We start from the raw sequence: 23,448 nt of genomic DNA on the forward strand, positions 1-23,448 counted from the left end.
TTATAGTAAAATTTCTCTATGAATAACAATATATATATTATTTCCTCAAATAAATTCTGCTTAAATTGTCGTAATAAAATAGTTTCTGAGATGTAGATTATACATTATTATTGACATATTTAAAATATTTTCTATATATATAAATAATACTATTAAATCTCTATTTTCCTTCACAGCTCAATTGGGTCTGTGAAGATGCTTACAAAGCGCGCATTGGGCAATCGCTTTTCTTTCTGGGCTCTCTGGTGGGCACCTTCTCCTTTGGCATGCTGGGCGATAAAGTTGGCCGAGTGCGCGCTGTTATTCTGGCTAATCAGTGCGGCTTTGTGGGTGACTTTTTGACTACTTACGCCACCAATTTGGCCCAGTTCAGTGCCTTTCGCTGCATCTCCGGCTTGGCTGCAACTGCCAACTACTATCTCATGTTTATTCTGGGTAAGCAAATGTCGCTCAGCTCGCTTATCTCGATCTCTGCTCTCATCATGCATCACGCATCATCTTCTTCACACACACACAGTGCTCGAGTATCTGGCCCCAAAGCTGCGGAATTTGGCTATCAGTGGAACGCTGGGATTTTGCTTTTGTCTCGGCGGTTTGGTGGCCCCTTGGCTATCGGTTTTAGCCGGCAACTGGCGCATTTATCTGACATTTTCGGCATTGCTGCAACTGGTCGTCGCACTCTTCTATTTTGTGGTGCAGGAGAGCGCCCAGTGGCTGATAACGCGCAACAATGTGGAGGGCGCCATTGCCCGATTGAAGCACATTGCACACTTCAACGGGCGTCAAGTGCCGGCCGCTGACTTTGAGGCCTTTCGTCAAAATTGCATCGCCAAGCAAAAGCTGGAGAATCATCAGCAGAAGGCCAGGCTCTTTGATCTGCTGCGCACTCCGCATCTACGCAAAACATCGCTCGTCGTCATATTTACTTTGTGAGTAAACAACGGAAGTATATTTCGAGTAATTCTTAATTATGTGGAATGTAATAACGGGGGAGATAGAATAATGTATGTCACAGGCAGCAAGAAAGTCTCAGAAGTATTGCATTGAAGAACAAAATCGATACTGGAAGCTATAAAGATAAGTGCTTCTGTATACAATTACTAAAAACTGAAGCTATAACATCGGGTAAAATATTTCTTTGTAATTTGAGCAGTTTTTCGAAGATTCAGCATGCTTACATTTTATCCAAGAATTAAAAAATTTAGTTGACAATGTCATGCAAAAGAATTTCTATACTAGGCAAATTCTCAATAGGTTTTCAAATTATGATTTCAAGTCTTCTTACATGGTTCTTTTCAAAATGAGTAGCTATATCTCAGAATTGAGCAATACTTGAATGCAATTTCTTTATACAATTTGTAGCTGTTACTCATTTGTCCATCTGTCTGCTTATCTGCCTTGAACTCAGACACTATATGTTAAGAGCTTTAACTACATAATTTGCTGACAAAATTTCTTTATGTTGCGGTTTACATATTTTAGAGCATTTTCCAATGCCAAATTAAATTGATAGCACAATTTTACTGCATAGAACTTAAATAATAAGGCTCAAAGGTTGAGTTTAAAATGAAATTAGTAGCGTGTACCTTTCTTATATGCTTTCATTATTTATTTATTGTTTTGGCTTGCAGCATGCTGACTGCGCTGGGCTTCAACACCATCTCCCGCAACGTGGAGGGTTTGGGACTGTCGCCATTTGTGGTATTCTCGCTATTTGCGGTGGTTGTGCCACCATCTGGCATTCTGCAGGGTCTGCTGCAGAGTCGACTGGGACGCAAGGCCACCAACTTTCTGGCATTGCTATGCACCAGCCTCTTGTCCTGTGCTCTGGGCGTGGCCCTGTCCAATGAAGGTGCCCAGCACAATGCCACATTACTGCTGGCCTTTGCATTGCCCACACGCCTCGGCATCTCGATGTGCTACACGCTCACCTCGCAGTACACATCGGAGTTGCTGCCCACCTGTGTGCGCTCACGTGGCATGGCCACCGCTCACTTGGCAGCTGCAGCGGCGTCCTTTACCTCGCCCTATCTCATCCACTTGGGCAGCATTATGGCGGCGGGTCCGCCATTGATACTGACAGTTGTGCTGTTGACTGCTGCTGGCTGCACATTGCTGCTACCGGAAACGAACAATAGGTGAGTGTGTCACGAATTAAAGGGCTAAAGCTGATATACTGACAAGTGTTTGTGTGTTTGTGTTTGTGTGTATGTTACAGGCAGCTGCCCATTACCCTGGAGGATGGCGAAAGCTTTGGCAAGGGCGAATCCTTGTTCGCATTCGATTGTTGGCAGCGGCGACGCGGCAACGACGACGATGTGCTCAAACAGCCTACGGAGGAGCTTAAGTTAAATGCCCTCAATAGCGTACGTGGAAATGCCGAAGCAGCGGAAACGGAAGCGGAAGTGTAGACGGAAGCCCCAAATCGCTCAATGTCCTGTGTTAAAAAATGTAAGAAGAGCATTAGAGGCCGACACAACAGACACACACCAGAAAGAAAATTGAGAACAACAGTTTTAATTCCGAAAGTTGTCAGTAGATGCGAAATTTGCTTTTATTTGATTGATTTTGGGTCACAGTATTCAACGTAACTATAATTAAGGTGTGTGTGTGTAAGTGTGTGTTATTCCGTTTTACCACATTTTCCATATGTATATGTAAGTAATGCATGTGTAAACTCTTTTGTTATCCTGTAGTAATTGCTTACATAGTACGTGTATGTATTTTGTATATAAGTAAAGTGTACATAGATATGTACGAGAGTATGTAACTTGATTTGTTGCTTATTTGCTTCATTACAATATGTATATATATAGAGAAAGTCTTATATAGTACAAAATAGAGGTTGCTTTTTGCCCTGTTTGAAACTCTCAATGGAAAAAACATTTGTATATGGTAGCTTAAGGACCAGAGCTTGAACTTACAATAAATCTAGTATGTGATTAGAGATTCGTGTGTGTGTGTTAGTGTTAAACCATTATCCATTCTATCAAAAACCCAACTACTATATCTTATTGTAGAACCCTCTAGAAGTGTTGTGGTTGTGTGTGTGTATTTTGAGTATCAACTCAGGTCAACATTACATTTAAAAGTTTTTGTATTCATCACATCAGTTTTAGGAGAGGAACAGAAGGATGTTCAAATTCCACATACAACTATCCGTGTATGTATTTCAATTATAATTTCATAAATATGTATGTATGTATATTAATTTAATTGTTTAGATTGAACAGAAAGAACTCTAATTTAACCATGTGGCAACCATTGTTTTGTTTGTTTTGTAATCTTTCACAAAAATTCTTTGTATATTAACGCAACACATTTTCGGGCAATCTAAGGGCCCTTCAAATAACTCTTTATAATTTGAAGTTTTTTTTTTATTTTTTTTTTGTATTTTCTAATTTATGTTTTTATCAATCTTAAATGCTACCTTTGAGCACTTTTTGCAATTGCTGTCAAATACAATAAGTACATAAATATTTGATGATTTCTAGAAGATTCATTCTTCTATATAGCTTTTCTTTTGTTTTGTTGTCTAAGCAAACTTTTCATTTCTCCGATAGATCCATATAACAGTTTGGGTTCATCTTAATGCTAGGATTTCTCATTCTACTTATGCATTTATTGTATATCTGTGTATATAACTGACATTATGGTATAGACTATATATATACTCTATATATAATATATGTACGTAGGATTGTATTATCTGTATGTATGTAAATACCATGTGATTAACACTAGTTCACAATAGTTCAGTTTTTGAATTCAAAAAATGCGTAAACAGTAAACGGTAAACAGTAAAAAGGTAAAAAGATTTTTCTCATGATTTTGTTTTTCTCGGTACTCCAGAGTTTTATAGCACGAGGAGTTTTATAGCACCATGTGAGTGAGTTTTTTTTTAGTTTTTGGTTTTGTCATCGATTGAGTGAGTACACACATTACAGGGTATCTATATCAATTGTTAAAACACAATTCACAATTCTGTCAAAAAGGGGACTAGAGGTTAATAAAGTAGTAGAGTTCGATATCAATATAGTTGTTTGTTTTTAGCTAGCTTTAGTTGTAAGTTTTAGATTTAGCCAAGGTTTAAAAAGTAAAAAAATAGATATGTATGTATATACATTACATCATAGTATGTATGTGCTACATTGAACATTAAAGATGGAAAATAAACTACTTAAGTACACATAGTTTACTATCGTATTTTTCTTTTTCTTTTTTATTCTTAATTTTGTATTCTTTTTTGTTTCAACAATTTATCAATTTGTCTGCATATAATTTGTAATTATATTTGATCATTATCTTCAACTTTTAGTGTAAGTGTGTGAGTGTAATTAAGTATTATTCCTTCAATAATGTTTGCTACTAAATACCATTTATTTTATTCAAATTTTTTTGTTGCAATATTTGCTGCTTATTGTTTGATAGAATCGTAATGCCCACATAATCATATCTTATCTCGTAATCATAATCATAATCTCATATCTGCAACCCGTTCAATCCATGTGGGCACTTACATCGTCTTCATCCTAAACACTTCATCGTCATCTAGTTTGTGTGTGTGTGTGTGTGTGTGTTTACTGTGGTGTAGTTTGTGTGTGTTTCGAAAACATTGAGTATAAAAGACAAGCGGTATTTAGGCAACGAGTGATTCAGCAATTTTCATTTTATCAAAAAACATTTCCTATAAATCTTTTAAGTATCATTCAACGTTATTAATTTGTATGCGGGTTACATTATATTCCACAATGTAAACTTACACCAAAAGCATTCATAAGATTCGTTTTTTTCTCTATATTAAATTTTTTTTGTTGTCTCTTAAAGTGGATTCTCTTATTTATTCTCTTTTAAGTGGTATTATTATTCGAGCTGCCTCATACATCATACATAGTATTCAAGTAGTATTCCATATAAAAATTCCACAACAAATAGATTCTTCTTTTAGCAACAAGAGTTGGAGGGAAAGTGACATACATATATAGTACACATATATACGTAATAAGTATATTGATTGGATTGTTTTTGGCTATTATTTAGTTCTGGTGGGAAGTAGTAGTAGTAAGTAGTATAGTATGTTTATAAATATAGGTGTAATACCCATAATGAAGCCTATCTGAGCTGATTCTTTCTTATTACTTGTACAGAGTGATTGCGATATGCTTGAAGTCTGGATTGCTATATAGTATGCATATATGTATATCGTAATATATCATTTATAGTATGAGTATGTATAAAGTTTAGAATGGCGTTTGCTTAAGTGCTATGGGAGGAAGGTGAAAAATAATAAATAGCGGATGGAAAAACAAAACGAAAAAGTTGCATTTACAAAATTGTTATTTGTATTTATCATCGATTATTATTATTGATAGTTAATAGTAGACATTATGTATCATATAGCTTAGTTTATGTCGGTTCAGTTATTATCGTAGTTTAATGCATACATTATGCAAAATTGCAAGTTCATCTTATGTTTGTTTGTTTTTGTTTCTTTTCAAAAAATACACACACAATGGATCTTAAGTGTCTAGATGTAGCCTATGCATGGGCTATATACTTTGTCGTCGTCATCGTCATCATTTGAGATGAGCAATCCACATTTTTTTTTATTTTGTTTATTTGCTTTACACTTGTTGCTTTTATAGCTTCATCACTTATGAATAGTGCAATTAATTTGATAACGCTTCTGTTTTTCTTTTGTTTTTGCTTTTTTTTTATCGTATTTTGAACATTGTGCTGCCTTAAACTACAATATGTATATAATATACTTATTATTTGCAGTGTCATCAATGCTATATCCATCCACATATTCGAGTATTGAAAATCTTCCTATATAAATCGTTCTAAATTGCGTGCGCGAATCGAAACTTGAGCCCGAGTACTCATCATTCATGTGTGTGCAACAGCCCAGTAAACGAATCGCCAAACGAATCGAAGCGAATCGTTGCGAATCGCAACTGGTTTTCCGATTTTGTATAGTGTGATCCATTCTTAAGTTTCTAGTAATGCTTGTCATCCAACAACTACATATCATAGTTCATAATTAATACAGTATACAACACAATACAATACAAATACAATATGTGCCCGGGGGCAAACGCTAACTGCAACATTATATATGAATAAGTATGTACTATATATACATCTATATATATATAACGATATATATATATATATTTATGCATATTTGTGTGGGTGTGTAGCTAGGCAATAAATTACTACAATGCAAATTGTGACGTAGCTGGCTGTGGCTCAGACACTGGCTGTGCCTATGGCAATGTGGCGCGAATGCCATCGAGACTGGAGCGCAACACGAGGCTGCCCTCCACCCAAAAGTTGGGACGATCCAGCATATTCTGCCACAGCGACAGTTCCTTGCCAGTGGCATCCATCCATTCCACCTGTCTGCCATAACTGCGACCTGTTTAAAGAAAGCCATAATGTTAATAAGCTGCAACTTTTTATTTGATTTAAAAACTTACCCGTGCCGAGGGAGAATCGTATGCCGCCCACAAATTCATTGCTGGCCAAACGATCGTGATCCCAAACGGTCAGTTCTAAAGCGCGCTCCGATAAATCCTCTAGTGAAACATCCTCGTAGACAAACGTATAATTCCAGCTGGGATGCAAGGTGCGCTTGACCACAGGCGTCTTCTGCTTGGAGCTGCGCGTGCGATCTGGCAGCAGATAGCTAAGAACAGATTTCAAGGATTAGTTTTAGGTAAAAGAGAGCTTCAAGTTACGACGCTTACCTCTTGCAGAAGGCATCACAGGTGCCGTTGGTCTTAATCGGACTCAAGTGCTTGGCCTCCTTGACCAGCACATGCAGCTGACCACCCTTGGTGCTACGATCCGACTTGGAGGCCACCGATTTGATGCTGCCTCCAAACTTACGCAGATTAGACGAGCTGCCCGTCAGGCTGGAGCCACGCGAGAAGATCGAAGATTTCAGATTCTCTGGAGGAATGTATTTCAAGCCAACCACAATATCGCCGCGATAAGTGGCCACCTCGTCAAAAGGTTCGCTCTGCGAGTAGAAAAATAAATTGATTAAAGAAAGGATCACATTTGAGAAATGCTCTGTTAAACTTACGCGTTCCTGGAGCAAATACCACTGCGATTGCGGATTGTCAAAGAGGCGACCCTGCAGATTGACGCTGACCTCGCCCAGAAAATCGTTGCGTCCAAACATATCAGAGTGCCACACCGTTAGCCATAAGGTGCGTGTTTCCAGGCTGGAGATTGGTGTGTGGAAGCGCAGAGTTTCATCGAAGATCGGGTTGAGAGTGTGTTTCTTGACTTTGGTCTTGCGCTTGCCAGCCTTTGACTTGTCGGGTAGCAAATAGACCTGTAAAATAAAGTAAAGAAGGAGTTTTAGTAAGTTTGTTTTACTTGGAGTAGTATGGGGAATAGTTACCTTCACGTAGGGATCGCTGCGATTGCGCTTGGCGTCCACAGCAGCTAGATCTTTGCAGCGCACCACGTGTATCTCCAATGCACCCAACTTGTAGTTGTACTGCATGCCAAACTCCACCTGACCCTTGACCACAACGGTGCCATAGCGACCTTCGCCGGCGCCTGAGTAAACGCTGGCCATGGACTCAGAGCGAACCTGAAATATCGAAAAAGAGAGATGGATTAGTCGAGTTTCCAGAGGTAGATTGTAAGATGAAAGAAGAAATTAATACAAGGGAAATTCGCTAGGAGTAAATGGAAAAACTCAAAAAGTCCAATAAAATAGTAAGACGAATATAGAAAATAGAAAACTGAACAATTAGGGTTCAAAGAGAAAAGAAAGTAGTCAAATATTAAGAAGGAAGTGGACGAGAAGTTTAAGAGGAAAATTGTAATTACTTCAAAGAGCATTTCTTTACATGAATGTTTATAGGATAGGTATTAAAGGAAGATGAATACTTTCGAAGAAAGCATTGCAAAATGGTGATAATCAAAAAACCAAATGATAAGCAAAAAAAGAAGTAACAATTTTACAGAAAATCATTTATAAAATGGGTTACAACTTACGCCCAGAGAGCTGAGACTGCTGCGATTCTGATGCATCGCCACGAGACGATCGATGTCCTCGTCGGATTGCACTGGCCACGCTTCGCTGGAGGCACGCGACTGTATGGGACTGGAGGCAGCATCCGTATGTCGTTGACCAATTACCGGCGAGTGGCTTAACTCCTCGGCTGCTGCCTTGGCTTCCTCTGTAATCAGATTGAAGAGAAATAGAAATAAACACATCATTAAACGACTTTCTTCCGCAATTACGCACAACTAATGAGCACACTCAACAAAAACAAACACACACACACACATCAACACACACTCATAAGAGTAATTTGCAATCAGTCAATCAAGCTGTGATTAAAGAAATGATTCAGTTGCAAAGTTTTGAGCGGCATGCAACAAACAGGCAATGGTAGGTGGCAGGTGGCTGGTGGCAAGTTGCTGGTGCTAGCTGTGCCGCCATACCTTGCACCTCCTGGAAGGTGACATGCAACGGGGTGCGGCGTTGCAATGTCAGCGACAGCCGTGCACCAGGTGCAACAGCAGCAGCAGCTGCCGCAGCGCCCGGCATCATCTCCTCCTCGAGCGTTTCCAGAAAGCGATCCGAATTGGAACGCAAACTGTCATCCCAGGTCCAGGCGCGCTGCTTCAGCTCCTGCTGCTGATACTGCTGCTGTTGTGCCTCCGGTTGTGGCAATGCTTGCGGCGTTGGTGTCACCTCTTGCACCCTCATAAAAACCGTAGTTGTTTCTGCTTCTTCTTCGACTTGCTCACTTTGCTGCCTGCTGCTGTTACCGCTGCTGCTTGTGGCAGCTTCGCGTTGCTTCATCTCCAGTATGTAGGCCGCCACTTTGGCATCGATATCATCATCCTCCTCATCGTAATCGTAATGATAGCTGCCACCCCTTCGGCCTCTGCAGCCGCCGACGTTGCAACGCAGCAGCTGCCACAGCCAGTTCAACTTCGATTTGTGCCAATAGCTGTGGCGTTGTCGTTGCCGTTGTTGGTGTCGTCGTCGCCCACGACGGCGCCAGCAACCACAGCAGAGTTGCCGCAGCCAGCGGCGGCGTCGCGTACTTTTTGCAGTCAGTGTTGTGGCTGTTGTGCTGCTGCTGCTGCAGCAACTGTTGCTGTTGCGCAAACGATTGAGGGCAGCATATTGAATTTTGCCCGTTGTCGTTGGTCCGCCGCCCGCTGGCGTTGTCTTTATGGCCATCGACTTCTGGCCATAATTGTGCACAGCAGCTGGCTGTGTTGCAGTTGCACGCGCGGGACGCACAAACGCATTGTAACCGGTGGCATCTTTGGGCGACTCACGCTGCCCACTTCGTTGGCCCCGTTTGCCAATTAAACGCGTCACTTTTTTCATTATCACAATTAAATGCAGCTTTTTTTTTTTGTTCGTTTTCAGAAGTACTTCAAGACATTTCGTCGTTTGTTATTGTTAGTTGCGATTGTTGTTGTTGTCGTCGTCTGTTGCCAGCTGTTGCTTTTTATTTACACTTGGTGTGAGTTTTTGATAAGACACAGCGATAAGCAATCTAAAGGGGAAAACTATGACACGTAATTGGGTTTTGCATTTCGAACAACTTATCTTAACTCACACAACAGAACGCTTGGGGGAGGAAAGAAACAAAATCAAGGCTGGCAGAACGACGTCAATTCAATTGAAAAACTGTTCAAATTGCACTTGAACTTGCCTTGCAGCCTTGGCTACGAAATTCGGCAACCGAAAAAACTCGCAATTAGATACTACTTGGCATCGGGTGTCAGCATAATGCCCATAATTAAGCTGAAGGTTTGCCCCAAACAGCGTGTGTAAACACACAAATAATTGGGCCATATAACGCCCAAAGCGAATTGAATCATGCGAAAGCGAGTTCGAGTGCTGCTCGTGTCTGTATTTATATCATTGTTCTGGGGCATAATAAATTTATGACGGAGTCAAGAGTGTAAATTTCCCTTATATTTTTGGTATGGTTAAAGAAAGCTCTGTCTATCAGTGTCTAAGTACAGTTTGATCTAAGATACTACATGAAATAAAGTTAGCAAACTTTCAAACAAGTGTTGTAGACAGCTAAAGTTTGCTTTGCAAATTTTAGACTCCACCTTTTGGCTGCTTGAATTAAAGCGAATTAAGAACACAGTATATTTAAAATACTACAAATGTCTATTTATAGTTTAATTTTGTATTAAAGCGACACCAATTTGAGAACACAGTACTATATCCAAAATACTACAAATACCCATTTATAAATTGTTATTAAAGCGAACTCAATTTAAGAACATAGTATATCTCAAATACTATAAACTATACATAGTATAACTTTTAACTGAGTTGAGGAAAGAATTGTAGGTAGTAAATTCCAACAATGGCTTTATCAGCCATTTTGTTATGACTTCAATCATTTCTCTTCATCTCACATCACTTTTGATTTTATTATGTGCTTATTGTACTATTATCCATTTATGGCTGCTGGATATTTTGCATTCAGCTGCGGTTTTCTTATTTCACTACATTTTATTTGGCATTACTCGTACTGTGAAAATTCTCTCGAATGCAGTCACGATTTATTGACTCGCTTTTCATGCATACTTTATATGCTTTATGGCCCAGCCCCCGTTGGCCATAATTTCTGCTAGTTTGGCATACTTAAAGACCACAAAGTGAGACAGCCACTGCGAGAGAGAGAGAGAGAGAGAGACGAAGTTGGGGTGTTCAAGGCAAACCCTAAACCAAAACGAAAATCAACAAAAACCACGAGAGAGCAAAAAAAAAAAACACTTTCACTTGACGTGGCGCGAGTGTTGCGAGTATGCGAGTTTTGAGAAATATTTATTTCGATGCGCTACTCGATTTCGATTTCAATTTTAATTTCGATTTCAATGCGAGTTTCGAGTTTGAGTTTGTGTGTTTTTCAATGTGGCACCTTATAGAGCGTGCAAAGTGCCGTTGAGCATGGAGCGTGTCGCGTTTGGCCAGAGCCACTGAACCACTGAACTAGTGAGAGACGAGAACTCTCGCCTCAACTCAGACTCGAGATGTCCGCAAATCTAAGTTATATTCAATTATTGAAATATTGAACTTTCGCCTTCGAGGGTCGAGCGCCAATGAAAGTGCAATTAACGAAACGATTCGATAAATGTGGCAAGTGCAACAGAGATGGCAACAGCCACAGATCTGTCACAGATCTTTCCGTTCGTGCCGTAAAGGTTAATTTGATTACAAGCATTGACTGACATAATAATGGGTGTGTCGTTAGTTGTTCGAATAGAGAAAAATACAGAAACAGGGTGCTTCCGAATGTTTACATATTTAAATGTGCTTAAATCGGCATTTAAAAATGCCCGGATGGCCAACCACTTCCGTGCTGCATGTGGCGCATTGCACCATGTTGCACAGTGGTGCAGCCAAGCACGAAAATAATGCAAAATCCATTTGATGCAGTTGTTGTTGTTGTCACAACTGTTCGGGTTCAAAAACATTAATTACTTTATGCAAAAGCAAATAATACACAGCACCGAGTCGGCTCGTTCAGGAAATAAACAAGCAGCAAAACACTTTATCAACGTCAATGTGCTTAAATGATATTGTACGCAGACATTCGAGTGTACTCATTTTTCAGCCTCTGCTTCAGCTTCGGCTTCGGCTCAGATCCATTGAACCATTGGCCAACCGAATAATTGTGTTTTTTGGTAACAACAAACCAAAACAATCTCGTTACACAAAGCTGTTTAAATACAGCAGTCGAATTGGTTCGAAGAGAGATTTGCATTAGTGATGGCAGCGTGATCGATATTTAAATGAATATTCATGTAATGCGGAGCTTATAAAGCTTGATTGATATATGATTGAATAAAAGCAATTCAAGCAATTCAAATGAATATTCATGTAATGCGGAGCTTATAAAGCTTGATTGATATATGATTGAATAAAAGCAATTCAAGCTTTTGAAGCGTTGAAGATTCTTAATTGAATAATCAGAAATTTAAATACATGATTTTATGACGTAAAGCTGTCTTGAAATTATGAGTCATCTGCTTAAATACAGCAAGTATTTTTAGCTTCTAAATGATTGAAAGATCACGACAAAACACTCCTTGAAGATTGCTTTGGAATTTATAAAAAAGTATGAACACAACTTTTAATAATCAAAAATGCACAATACATAAATGAAAGTCAGTTAAGAAAACATTATTATGCAATAGCTAAAAGCAGCTATACAGATACTACAAATTTAATCATGATTGATTATGGTGAAAGTGCAAAACTTTGTGTACTTAGTTTACTAAATTAAACCGTTGTACTTTGCACTCAAGAAAATGTGTTATACATTTTATTTATTAAAGAATTAAGCTTCATAAATAAAATAAAGAAAATGTATTTTATTTTAATCTTTAAACTGATTGATGCACAAAAGAAATATCCCAGCTAAGTACATTCAGTTCTCATTGAACTTCCCTTTAATATAAAGTACCTTCTACCCCAACAAGCCACAACGTTGACTCTTGTTTATGTTGGTTTAACAACTCGACCAAATTGAATTGTCTTTGCATTCAATTAAGTCGCATGTATTTTAATAAGCTCTCTGAATTTTGCAGAATTTAGTGGTTCCCACAATTTACGAACTTGATTTCAAATTGTTTCATTAACATGCGCCGCACACTTCACATAATTATATGCAGTAAAGTATTGTCTTGCCACATTCCCCCCCCCCCCACGCAGTTTTGCAACTCCACCCTTTACCTCCTTTTGAGTCACGCGCCCATCCCTAGTTTGACACAATGGAAACAAAGTTCAAAGCCCGCCTGTGTGTATCGCAAGGTTCGAGTGTATATATTATGAGCAAGAGTTTAAAGTCGAGTACCAGTTTCATTGACCAAGCTGCAAAACAGCTTTTTTTTGGCCAACTAATAAATAGGCAACGACAGCAGCAGCAACAGACGCAAAAACAACAACGAGATGATGAACAACTGACGCCCCCGTCAAGCGGAACTGGCATCAACATCAACATCCACATTCACATCCACATCAACAGTTGGCGCTTTGGCGAAAATCGCTTTAACTTGAACCGAGCGAAGCTGGTTCATAGCATAGCATAGCGCTTAATATGGATACAGTTAATTGACCTTGATTGAGTTTATTTTGGTCAGAATGCCCCACGGGCACAAACAGACAGTCCCAAAACATTCTTCACTACGACGATTTGGCTGTCTATAAGTAACATATTCGTATTAGGGAGACGAACTCAAAAGGGAACATGTAAGACACAAAAAGAGGCCTAAAGAAAATATTGTCATAATAGAAATTGTTTATAGGGAAAAATACCTAAAAGTGGGGTATGTAAGACTTGTTAGTTCACAAATTAATACTTGACAAATTTAGGTTTTAATAGTAAACTTAATCAATTGCTTTTAGATTGCCAATTAAAATTTAAGTACATTAAATTTGCTCAAATTTGTTAAACCCATGTTTGAAGGCGCTAAATAAAATGCCTAATCGATTAGCCTAATATAATCTTTACCTTGATCACGAGCATAAACTTAGCTGTTTTAACTAGGTAATAAACTTATCAGGCAATGACATTGCAGCTAATCACAGTCAACAAAGGTGTTATATATTATTAGGTAGATCAACTGGGTCCCAGTAATCGTTTTTTCCCCACATAATAATAATCACATTGAACATTTGATAAGCCACTACAAAGAACCCCAAGACTTTAGGAGTCTTAATACAACTCAATCTAGTTTTTGATTCAAGTTTATGAATCATCTTGAGCTTAAAACATTTTAATCAAACTCAGGAAAAGCCAGAAATATTTTTGCAATGTTATTCGCAAACAACAGAATGTTAAGCACCTAGAACTCAATTGAGATGTCTTATTACTACTAATGTGCTCATCAACAATAATTGCTAATTAGAGCGGATTAATCAGCATTAAGCTGTGCATACTTCATAAATCCTTTTAGCACGTCAAAACCAAGCAACAGTTGGCCTAAACAGCCGCCAAAAATGTGTGGCAACTATGCGAAGCATGCGTCAAATACAATGCCTAGGCACCACCTCGAGGTATGTGTGTGTGTGTCAATGTATCTTTGTATCTTGTGGTATGTGTATCTTTGAGCTAGTTTAAGCACTTTAATGAACTCACCCGCTGACATATTTAAACGTTTGCGCGCATCCCGTTTGGAGTAGAGGAACTGTTGCAGTCCACCTGTGATTTTCTTGTTTCCGCTGCCCGCGGAGCTGCTGCTTGCCACACCGATGCTGCTCAGACTGATGCTGTTGCCACTGGCCGCAGCAGCAGCACGTGCCGCCAATCCCGGAGAGCGATATCTTGCACTCTTCGCACTGCCCGTCGATGAGGGCGTGTAGTTGAGGGCGCTTTGTGATTTGGTGATGGGTGTGCTGGTGAAAGCCGCGCCCACCGAAGCCACCGAGCTGGTGGGCAGACGTGGCAGCGAATTGGTGCTTGCCACCTGCACGCCACCCGTCAAACTGCGTGGCAGAGTGGAGCGATTGACACTGAACTGCGCTGCGGCGCCTCCTTCGTCGCTGGAATCCGTTTCGTAGATGGCATCGGGCACACTGGAGCGTCGCACATCTTTTGAGGAGTCTGCACAGGAACTGGCCGAAGAGAGCCAAGGTTTGGCGGGCGATGCCTCGAGCTGATGATGATGGACATCGCCGCCACCGATGCTGCCACAGGAGCGCACTCGATCGAGTTGCTCGCGGCTGAGACTCTGCTGATGCTGGCTGAACAACAGATCGCCTGCCGATCGGCGCTTTGCTACAGCCAAAGCGGACGCAGACGATGAGTTGTCTCTGTCTAGCTGGCTCAGCTGGCTGAGCCTCGTTCTGCTGTCGCCATTAGCCAGTAATGCCGACTCAAAACTGCCGCGCCACGAGAAGCGCTCATAGTCGCTTGCCACGCCGCACTCCTCTCCTTGATTCTCTCCCGATGCTGTTCCCGTTCCAGCTCCCGCTCCTGCTGCTGTCAGATGATGTGCTGCTCCAGCTGTCAGTTGTCCATGTGCCTGACTTTGATGTGTTGAGTGTGGCGCCGAGTTGCCGGCGCCATCCAACAGCAAATCATGCGAGCGACTGCGCAGCTTCAACTGCTTCAGTGGCAGCGTCTTTAGCTGCTCCACCTCATCCTCCTCGTCCTCCGTGGTGGTGGCCGAGATCTTGGCCTGTACACGACGACTATGTCGCGTCGATGTCGGCGTCTCATTGCCACTGCTCACCTCGTGCATCAGAGCCACCAAACGGGTGCCAATGTGTTGCATCACCTTGGCAAACAGTTGCGGCGAACGCTGCTCTGTGCTGCCCGTGGACACGCGATCCTCATCCGCTGGCACAGGCTGTGGCTGCTCCTCCGTAGCCACCTCACCCACTGCCACCTTGCTAAAGGAAGCAACTAGCTTCTGATAGACAAAAGCCGTGTCGCCGTTCAGAGCATGTGCCTCATCCAGCAAACCGCCATCGCCACGCACTCCCTCCTCATCCACCTCGAATTTGTTGATAATCTGCTGACAGCTGGCCGAGATCTGCGCCTTAAGCTGTCCCTTGTGCTCTGATCCCTCCAGATCCGAGCTTGTATAGTCCGAGGAGTCATAAGAGTCCGACCAAGTGTCCTCGCTGCTTAGATACTCGACTATCTCGCGCACCTGCTCATCGTTGATGCCAGGAACGGTTTTCATTAGACGCGTCAGCTCGTTCTCAAAGTAAGCCAATTGCGCTGGTCGCGATTTGTTGGCCGCCTTGCTGGCCAAACGTCGAACAGAGCTGGGCGTGCTGCCTGCACTTGGCGACTGTCCCGGGAGTTGATTTCCACCTTGCACCTGACTCTGACTTTGTTGGGCATTCGCTGTGGCCACAATGAGTGTCTTGAAGAACTGTCGCATTTTGCTCATCATCAAATTGGTCTCCTCATCGGAACTCCAGTTGTTGAAGCTATCCTTGCGCACCAGATTCGAACTGGTCGTGACACTTGTGCTTCCTGTCACTGGCAGCGCTAAGGGATTTAGCGTAACTCGGCGTGGTGCAGCTACTGCTCCTGAACTCGTGCTCGGCATATCCATTTTGGCCAGACTAATTGAGGCGCTGTCACTGCTAGCGAAAGGTTCGCGGTCCTCGCTAATCTGTCCCAACGCAGGCGTCGGCGATTTGCTCGGCTCGCAATCCGGAGACTTTAACAAATCATCGTTGCTGCCCACAAATCCGCTGTCGCGACTGTGATGCTGTTGCTTCTTGGCCTGCACTTGCGCCTGTGTGGCACAATCCGTGACCGATGTGGCGCCATCAGCCGCCTCGTGCAGCTTCTTTTCGTCGAGGGAATCGTGACGCTTGCGTAGTTGTTTCTTGCGTTTGATGGTGTCCGACGAGCTGCCATCGGAGGCACGATCTCCGGCATTAACCAGATGTATGACAGTGTCATCACAACCTGCCTCTGATTCCGAGGTATCCTCAGCTGCTGCAGCTGCTGTGGCGGTGGCATCCAAGGGATCCAAGGCATCGGGCAGCAGCAGATTGTCTAGGGACGAGTTGTGGCTGCGTGGCGTGCCTCGAGCACGCACCAAACGCTTGCGACGCTGACTGGGACTTGGATGTCCTTCGCTATCGCTGCCCACACTGCCACCACTCTCATCGCTATCCACCTGCTTCTCGCCGCCACTAAAGCCCATGAAACCGGAGAGGAAATATTTCTCCAGCCGCGAGGAAGCCAAATCCGCAGCACTATGTGCACCATCCAGCAACTGATCCTCATGAGGCAGCGAGTCCACGCTCTCCGAGCACTCAGAACTAACCTCAGAGGCTGTATCGTCACCACGCGTATCAATGGAGCTCATCACCTTGCCATCGCCGAGGCCAAAAAAGAAGTATTTCTCCAACTCGGAGGCGCTCAAACGATGATGATGCTGTAGCGTGCGTTGGCGGCGTCTCTCGGCCATATCGTCCATATCATCCTGCTCTTCCAGCTCGTTGTCCGCACGCATCGAGGCCACCTCGCTCTCTTCGCAACTCTCTTCAACAATTGTGTGCAACGTAAAGTCAATTGCCGAGCGATTGTAGCCACGCAGCTCCTCTTCGCGGTCCAGGTACATAATGCGTCCACCCAGTTCGCCATCTCCCTCCGCATCCTCGGAATCTGTGGCTGTGGGTGTTGTGGTGGCATTGCTCAGATTGTCATCGTCCTCATCAAGATCGCCGCGTTGACTCAGCTCCTCCACCCAGGAATCATCGTCAGCCAAGCCATCGTCGAGACTGTTTTTGGCATTGGCTGCGGATGTTGTTGGCTCGTTAAGGGAATCCACGCTGTAGGAATCACGTGACAATTCCCGCTCGCTTGGCGTCGGGGTTGGAATCAGCTCATGGCCAAGTCCAACAGCGACTCCGATTCGCAAATCAATTGGCATTGTGTCTAGAGTGGGTGACTCACTGCCAAAGTTCTGGCCAAAAGTGTTGACGTTGTTGTTGCTGTTGTTGTTGCTGCCAATCGTTGGCATTTCATAATCGTTGTCGTTACTCGCTATCGTTGTTGTTGGGCTTTCGTTGTCTTTTGTAATCATCACTAAACTGCGATATTTGGCCGAAAGTGAATTCTTCACTGCACTTGACGTTGTTGTTATTGTTGTTGGTGCTGCTGTTGCAGTTGTTGTAGTTGTTGCTGTTTCGTTAGCTGTTGTTGCTTGACTGCCTTGCAGTTCTTGGTGACTGCCAAATATTTTGTCGTATTCGTTTTCACAACTTTCAAACACACGCGATTCATTCACATTCACATTAACATTCACTACGTCACAGTTGTTGCTGCTGCTGCTGTTACTTTGTTGGCCAACAACAAAAACGGCTCTGCTGCTGCTGTTGCTGCTATTGCTTTTTGTCTTTTGTGCTGCGAAATCGCCGTCATTATGGCCACCGTTGTTGCTGTTACTACTACTATTATTATTATTACTATTATTATTGTTGTTGTTGCTCGAGTACAACGTTAGGCGCGCGTTTGGCTCTTCAACCGCAACGTTTAACATTTCATTTTCGACTGACTCCGCTTCCCATACCAATGCCGAACGCGACTGCGACTGCGACTTCACTTCGGCTGCGCAATCGGCTTCGTGCTGAGCGATAGCAACAGGTAGCTCGCGAGAGTGAGAGAGCGCACGTTTATTACTCTCAGCAACACCACCACCATCTGTTGCTCTCGTTTGTTTTACAGCTACCTGCTGGCGCTCTTCTTGTTCTTGTTGTAGTAGTTCAGGTGCTTTACTCGCTGCTGTGAGAGAGTGAGAGTGCGACGAGTAATCGTCGTCGTAGTCTGGGTCCAACAAATCGTCGTTTATTTTGCATGCTTCGCTGCCCGTCATAACTTCCTCCTCACCCTTTGGCTTCTCTGTTGCCTGCGTTTGCACAGCTGTTCGCTCTTCTATGGCCATCGACGCCGTAGTTGCTGCTGCTGCTACTGCTGTTGTTGTTGTTTGCATGACTGCCACTTTATTATCGGTGTTTGCTTTTACCTGCGGCCGCCGCCGTCGCTGCTGTGAAAATCCAAGAGTTGCCGTTTCTTCTTCGTCTGCTTGTTCTTCCTCATTTTCGTTTACATGTTTACCCTGCTGAGCGTTGTTTGCGCTTTGTTTCGCTGCTTCGCTTTCGTCATTAGAATTTACATTTATGCTTTTCTCGGAATGGGTTTGGGTTTGCGTTTGCTTTAACAACACGAGGGTTGCCTCCTGTGCATTACCTGAACACCCTGGGCTATTATTATCACCACTGCTGCAGCTGCTACTGCACTCTATGGGCTTCTCCGCTTGGGTGGCAGCCGCAGCAATGCCGGACACCAGATGATCCTCATTGATTTCGGCAACGCCGCGTCGCAGTCGCTGCAATTTCAGTTCCAACTGTGAGTTTTGCTTGTGCAGCGCCAGCAAACGATTCACATCATTCGAAATGCTATGAAGTTCATCGCAAGCCGCCAGGACTGAGCTCAATTCCAGTGAAGATGACGAAGAAGATTGTTGTTGCTCCTCTGCATTGCTGCTTTGCTCTAATTGCTCTTTATTTTCGAGATCTGGCAACGCACGCATGCCGTGCAATATAACGCCACCAGCATTGGCATCGTCGTCTGTGCGGCCGCCGACAACAACAATGCAGTTGGCAAGCTCATCGCTTGAGTTGGCAACGCGGCGTTCACTTTCATCATCATCATCATCGTCGTCGTCGTTGTCGTTGTCGTGGTTGTCGTCGACATCACGTGCAGCTGCCAATGGTTGCTGTTGCTGCTGTTGTTCTTCTGGCTCTTCGCCCAACGCCTTCACATAGTTGAGCACAATGCCGCAATCGGTGCGCTCGGTATCGGTATCGTTATCGGACGAATCATCCAGATTGGCATCCGACGATGACAATGAATCACCTTCAGTGGACGAACTGCGTCGCACACGTGCCGCCTGCTGATGATGATGATGTCCCGCTTGCCGATTCACCACAAACACTTTGTTGAAGCGCCGTCGCTTTGGACGCCGATCTGCCACAGTTCCCGTATCATCCGAATCACAAGATTCGGAGCTAGAGCTGCTGTCATCACTGCTGCTGCTGCTGCTGCCATCGGTGGTGCTGTGATGCACCATTTGCATGGCTGCTGCTGCTGCTGGTGGAGATGGTGGCAACATTTCTTCTTCAGCTTGCATGGCTTTGGCCACATCATAGCTGCGTTGCACCAACTTGCGTGGGCTACGCGCATCTTCAGCCTCCGCATCGCTGTTGTCGTTGTTGCTGTTGCAATTACTGTTGCTGTTGCTGCTGCTATTGCTGTTGCTGCTGCTGTTGGCCGCCGCATAGCTTTCGCTGTGCAAATGGGCAATCGCTTCGTTTGGCTCGCTCTCGGACATGGTTGGCGCTTTATTTATAAACCGCTTGGAGGACAACGTTAAGCAGCTGCTAAAATGCTGTGACTCTAGCTGGCAATGTTGCTGTTGTAGTTGCTGTAGTTGCTGCTCTCTAGGCGCAACATTTTCGACTGCAACTTGGCTGTTGCTGCTGAAACGAGTTATTACCGCAGGAGCAGCAGCAGCCGCACTCAATGTGGCTCCAGTTGTGGTTGCTGCTGTTGTTGTTGCTCTTGTTGCTGGTACTTGATTTTTATGTATATTTGTTTCGTTTGCTGTTTCCACTGCTTCGTCGTCGTCTCTACTCGCCAGGTAGGTTTGTCTTTCTGTTTCTGTTTCTGCTGCTGTTGCTGTTGCTATTGCTGTCTCTGTTGCTGTTGCTGTTTTTGTTGCTGCTGCCGCTGCCGCTGTCGTTGTTAGTTCTTTTATGTTTTGCACTGTTTCGCATAGTTTTTGGCATTTATTTGGCAGCATCGCCTCGCACTTATCAGCAGTCACAGCACTCACAACAGCAGCAACATCATCAACATGTGCGCTAAATTTAACGCCGTCGCCGTCGTCGTCGCTGTTGCTGTTACTGTTGCTTTTATCACTCGCATTACACAATCTATGTGTTGTTGTGGGCGTTGCGACGACGTCAGCAGCGACGTCAGCTTCAACGTCGTCGTCGTCAGCGTTGTCGTCAGCGTTAATACGAACTAGCGAGAGACGCGTTTGCGTTTGTTGTTGCTCACACGACGGCGTGCGCGGCGCTACTAAACCAAAACTTGTTGGAGCTGGCTTGAAAGCCATTTGACTGGCAGCAAGTTGTTGTTGCTGCTGCTGTTGTTGTTGGGCCAGACACAGACAGCCGGCTAAAGTTTCCAGGCTGCGACCCGCCGCTGTGCCATAGCCGGACGTTGTGGATGAAGACGTCGAGTTGGAGGCAGTGGAGCACAACGACTGCGTCATCAACGAGCCCAGCGAGGCGCTCAACTCTGGTGCCGAGGACTTAAAACCACCGCCGCCCAATCGGTGTGTTGCTGCTGCCGCTGCCGCTGCTCGCGTTGTTGTTGGCAATTGCTGATAGCTTTTCGTTGTTGCCGGCGGCGTTGCGTCAAACATGTTGCTCGCCGCGGCGAATTGCTGCGAATAGGCAACCATTGCCGCTGCTGCTGCCGCCGCGGCAGCCGCCTGTTGTTGCTGCTGTGACGACGAATTCGGTGTGGCGCTCGCTGCTGCCGCTGCTTGCCACAATTGTTGCAGCGAGGCGGCCAAATGTTCGTCCTGCTCCAGCAACGCGGTGCTGGGATGCTGCTCCAGCTGCCAATTGTGATAGGCAGCGAGTGGCACAGGAATCGGTACGGGCACAGGAATTGGGACGTATTGTGGTTGAGTTGCTGCTGCAGCGGTTGCTGAGATTGTGGCATTGCAACCACAGCGATGATAGTGCTGATGGTGATGGTGACTCTTGAGGAAACGCGTCTTGATGCGCGCCTTCATGCTCAACGGCAGCGTGGCAGTCGTAGCCGGTGTCTGATTCTGATCGGAGCTCGTCTGTGAGCTGCTCTCCGCCTGCATATGGAGTTCTTCATCGGTGCCTGTGCCCGTGTCGCTTTCCCGTATCTTGCTGCAATAGCCACGCAGCAGTTGCTGGCGTCGTTGCAACAGCGGCGAATCGCTGTCGCTGGAACGACGACGAAAGCGAGGCGGAGGCGTGGGTGTTGAAGGTGTCACAGAGCTGGCGTAGGCAATCATTGTTGTGGTTGTTGTTGTCGTGGTGCTGGCTGCTATCATCGAGGGCTCAAAGTAATCCCAATCACAATCCTCCACATTGCTCACAATGCTGTGGCATTGATGTGTCGAGCAAGAAGAACTCGATGCACTGTCCGTATCATCGTCTTCCTCTTCCTCTTCTTCTTTGCACGACGACGAGGAGTCCGAGTTTAGAAATACCAACTTGAACTCGTCCGCTTCGACACTGTACTGTGACTGACCGGGGCCAGAGGTTGTGCTGCACCTGAACTCCAGTTCCGATGACGATGACGTTTCCATGACATCGCTGCCGGAAATAGCAGCTGCCAGCTGCGAGGCTGCAATTTAATAGGGTGGATTTTTTTCGGTTGTAGTTTATTCGTCGCAATTGGCTTAAAGTTGACCAACACCACAGCAGACACGTATTAATGAAAAATACTGGTTTAGCACAAGTGAAATAGTGGTTACACTTTTCTCTTTTTTTACGTTTGGTTAATTTGTTAGAGGGTGGTTAATGCAACGAAGCCTGCACCACAAAAAAATAAAATACAATACAAGCTCTTGGCCATGTTTAGTGGTTGCAAAGTTGTGTTAGTTGTAAACTTATGGTTAGTTTCGTTTTAATGTTATCTCGAGGTTTTACAATGCCTTAAACTTAGATTAATGATACTAAAAAACAACCCATTTTCCATATGTATATGAAAATGATGAATTCCAACTTAAAATTACTTAAATTAATTAATTCTTTGGCATTCATGTTCATTAAAATTACTGCTACAGACAATTACTGGAAATATATATGGTTTTAGGGTTAGAGTTTTACAAAGTTTTAAACACAGATTAATGATGATAATAACCCATTTACCTTATGAGTAAAAATATAATTAAGTTGTATTATTTGAAATTAATGTTGATAAAAAATTCAACAATAGTTTTTTAAATGAGGGTTTCTAACAGGGAGAGTTAAAACACATCCTAACTTTTTTCAGGTAAATGAAAAAGAATAGTCTGATAAACAACAAGTGAGAAGCCCACAGTTGAATGTGCTTAGCTACTTCCTTGATCCGCTACCCAATTTAAAAAAAAGCTAACAATGCGGTATTATTCCTTAAATATACCAAATTAATATTTCGAAACTACTACTACTACTAGCTTATACTGAGAGCTCTATATTTGGCATATTGATATACTATACACAACAAGAGTAGAAAATATACCAGATTGTTACTCAAATCATTAAAAAGGCGACAGTTGCAACTAGTTGCGATATGTATATTATTTTCTACTAATGCTTGCAGTCATTAGCAAATTACTTTTTTTGGGAAATCAATTTTGGCAATACAAGTTCATAAAATCATTAGTTGCTTAATTTCAAATCCAAAAGTCTCTCATAACGCATCTCATTCTCATTGTTTGCGGAATATTGCTGCAGTTGATGGCTCTAAAAGTCTATTATAATGTGAGTAGAATTTGAATTGAGGAAAGCATTTAAAGTTAATATCAATCGAACCAGATGCCGTTGTTTTTTTGAGATTTTTGAATGTTGTCTGTGATAGTTTCAATACATCGTGGATTGTTGTTGAATAGTGTTGCCTGCTTTTTATACCCGCTACCCATAGGGTAGAAGGGTATTATAACTTTGTGCCGGCAGGAAATGTATGTAACAGGTAGAAGGAGGCATCTCCGACCCTATAAAGTATATATATTCTTGATCAGCGTCAACAGCCGAGACGATATAGCCATGTCCGTCTGTCCGTCTGTCCGTCCGTCCGTCTGTCCGTCTGTCCGTCTGTCCGTATGAACACCTAGATCTCAAAAACTATAAGA

General features: G+C 43.4%; 2 protein-coding genes across 8 annotated transcripts in view; one reads left to right on the forward strand and one right to left on the reverse strand.

Annotated features, from left to right (window-relative positions):
- Positions 1–23,448, forward strand: part of LOC117575627 (solute carrier family 22 member 5) — a 30,672-nt gene that overhangs the window by 941 nt on the left and 6,283 nt on the right. For 2 of the 3 annotated variants that reach the window (XR_007955433.1, XR_007955432.1), the window contains exons 2-5: positions 177–435; positions 518–929; positions 1,632–2,138; positions 2,219–2,451. Coding sequence is in view for 1 of the 3 variants with exons in the window: in XM_034259904.2 (XP_034115795.1) it covers positions 177–435; positions 518–929; positions 1,632–2,138; positions 2,219–2,411 (1,371 nt within the window). In the remaining 2 variants the exon portion in view is untranslated. Of the gene's footprint in view, positions 1–176; positions 436–517; positions 930–1,631; positions 2,139–2,218; positions 3,332–23,448 lie in introns of those variants that run through there. The other variant, XM_034259904.2, reaches the window with a different exon arrangement.
- LOC117575628 (serine-rich adhesin for platelets) overlaps positions 5,320–23,448 on the reverse strand; it is a 70,884-nt gene continuing 52,755 nt past the window's right edge. For 3 of the 5 annotated variants that reach the window (XM_052007807.1, XM_034259905.2, XM_052007806.1), the window contains 7 exons: positions 14,163–21,959; positions 8,023–8,207; positions 7,418–7,612; positions 7,094–7,348; positions 6,753–7,027; positions 6,483–6,691; positions 5,320–6,421 (listed from right to left, as the gene is read on the reverse strand). In XM_052007807.1, the coding sequence (XP_051863767.1) occupies positions 6,270–6,421; positions 6,483–6,691; positions 6,753–7,027; positions 7,094–7,348; positions 7,418–7,612; positions 8,023–8,207; positions 14,163–21,959 (9,068 nt within the window). In that variant the 3' untranslated portion in view covers positions 5,320–6,269. The remainder of the gene's footprint in view (positions 6,422–6,482; positions 6,692–6,752; positions 7,028–7,093; positions 7,349–7,417; positions 7,613–8,022; positions 8,208–14,162; positions 21,960–23,448) is intronic. The other 2 variants (XM_052007809.1, XM_052007808.1) reach the window with 1 other exon arrangement.

This window comes from Drosophila albomicans, chromosome 2R (assembly GCF_009650485.2).
Source record: "Drosophila albomicans strain 15112-1751.03 chromosome 2R, ASM965048v2, whole genome shotgun sequence".
Taxonomy (NCBI): domain Eukaryota; kingdom Metazoa; phylum Arthropoda; class Insecta; order Diptera; family Drosophilidae; genus Drosophila; species Drosophila albomicans.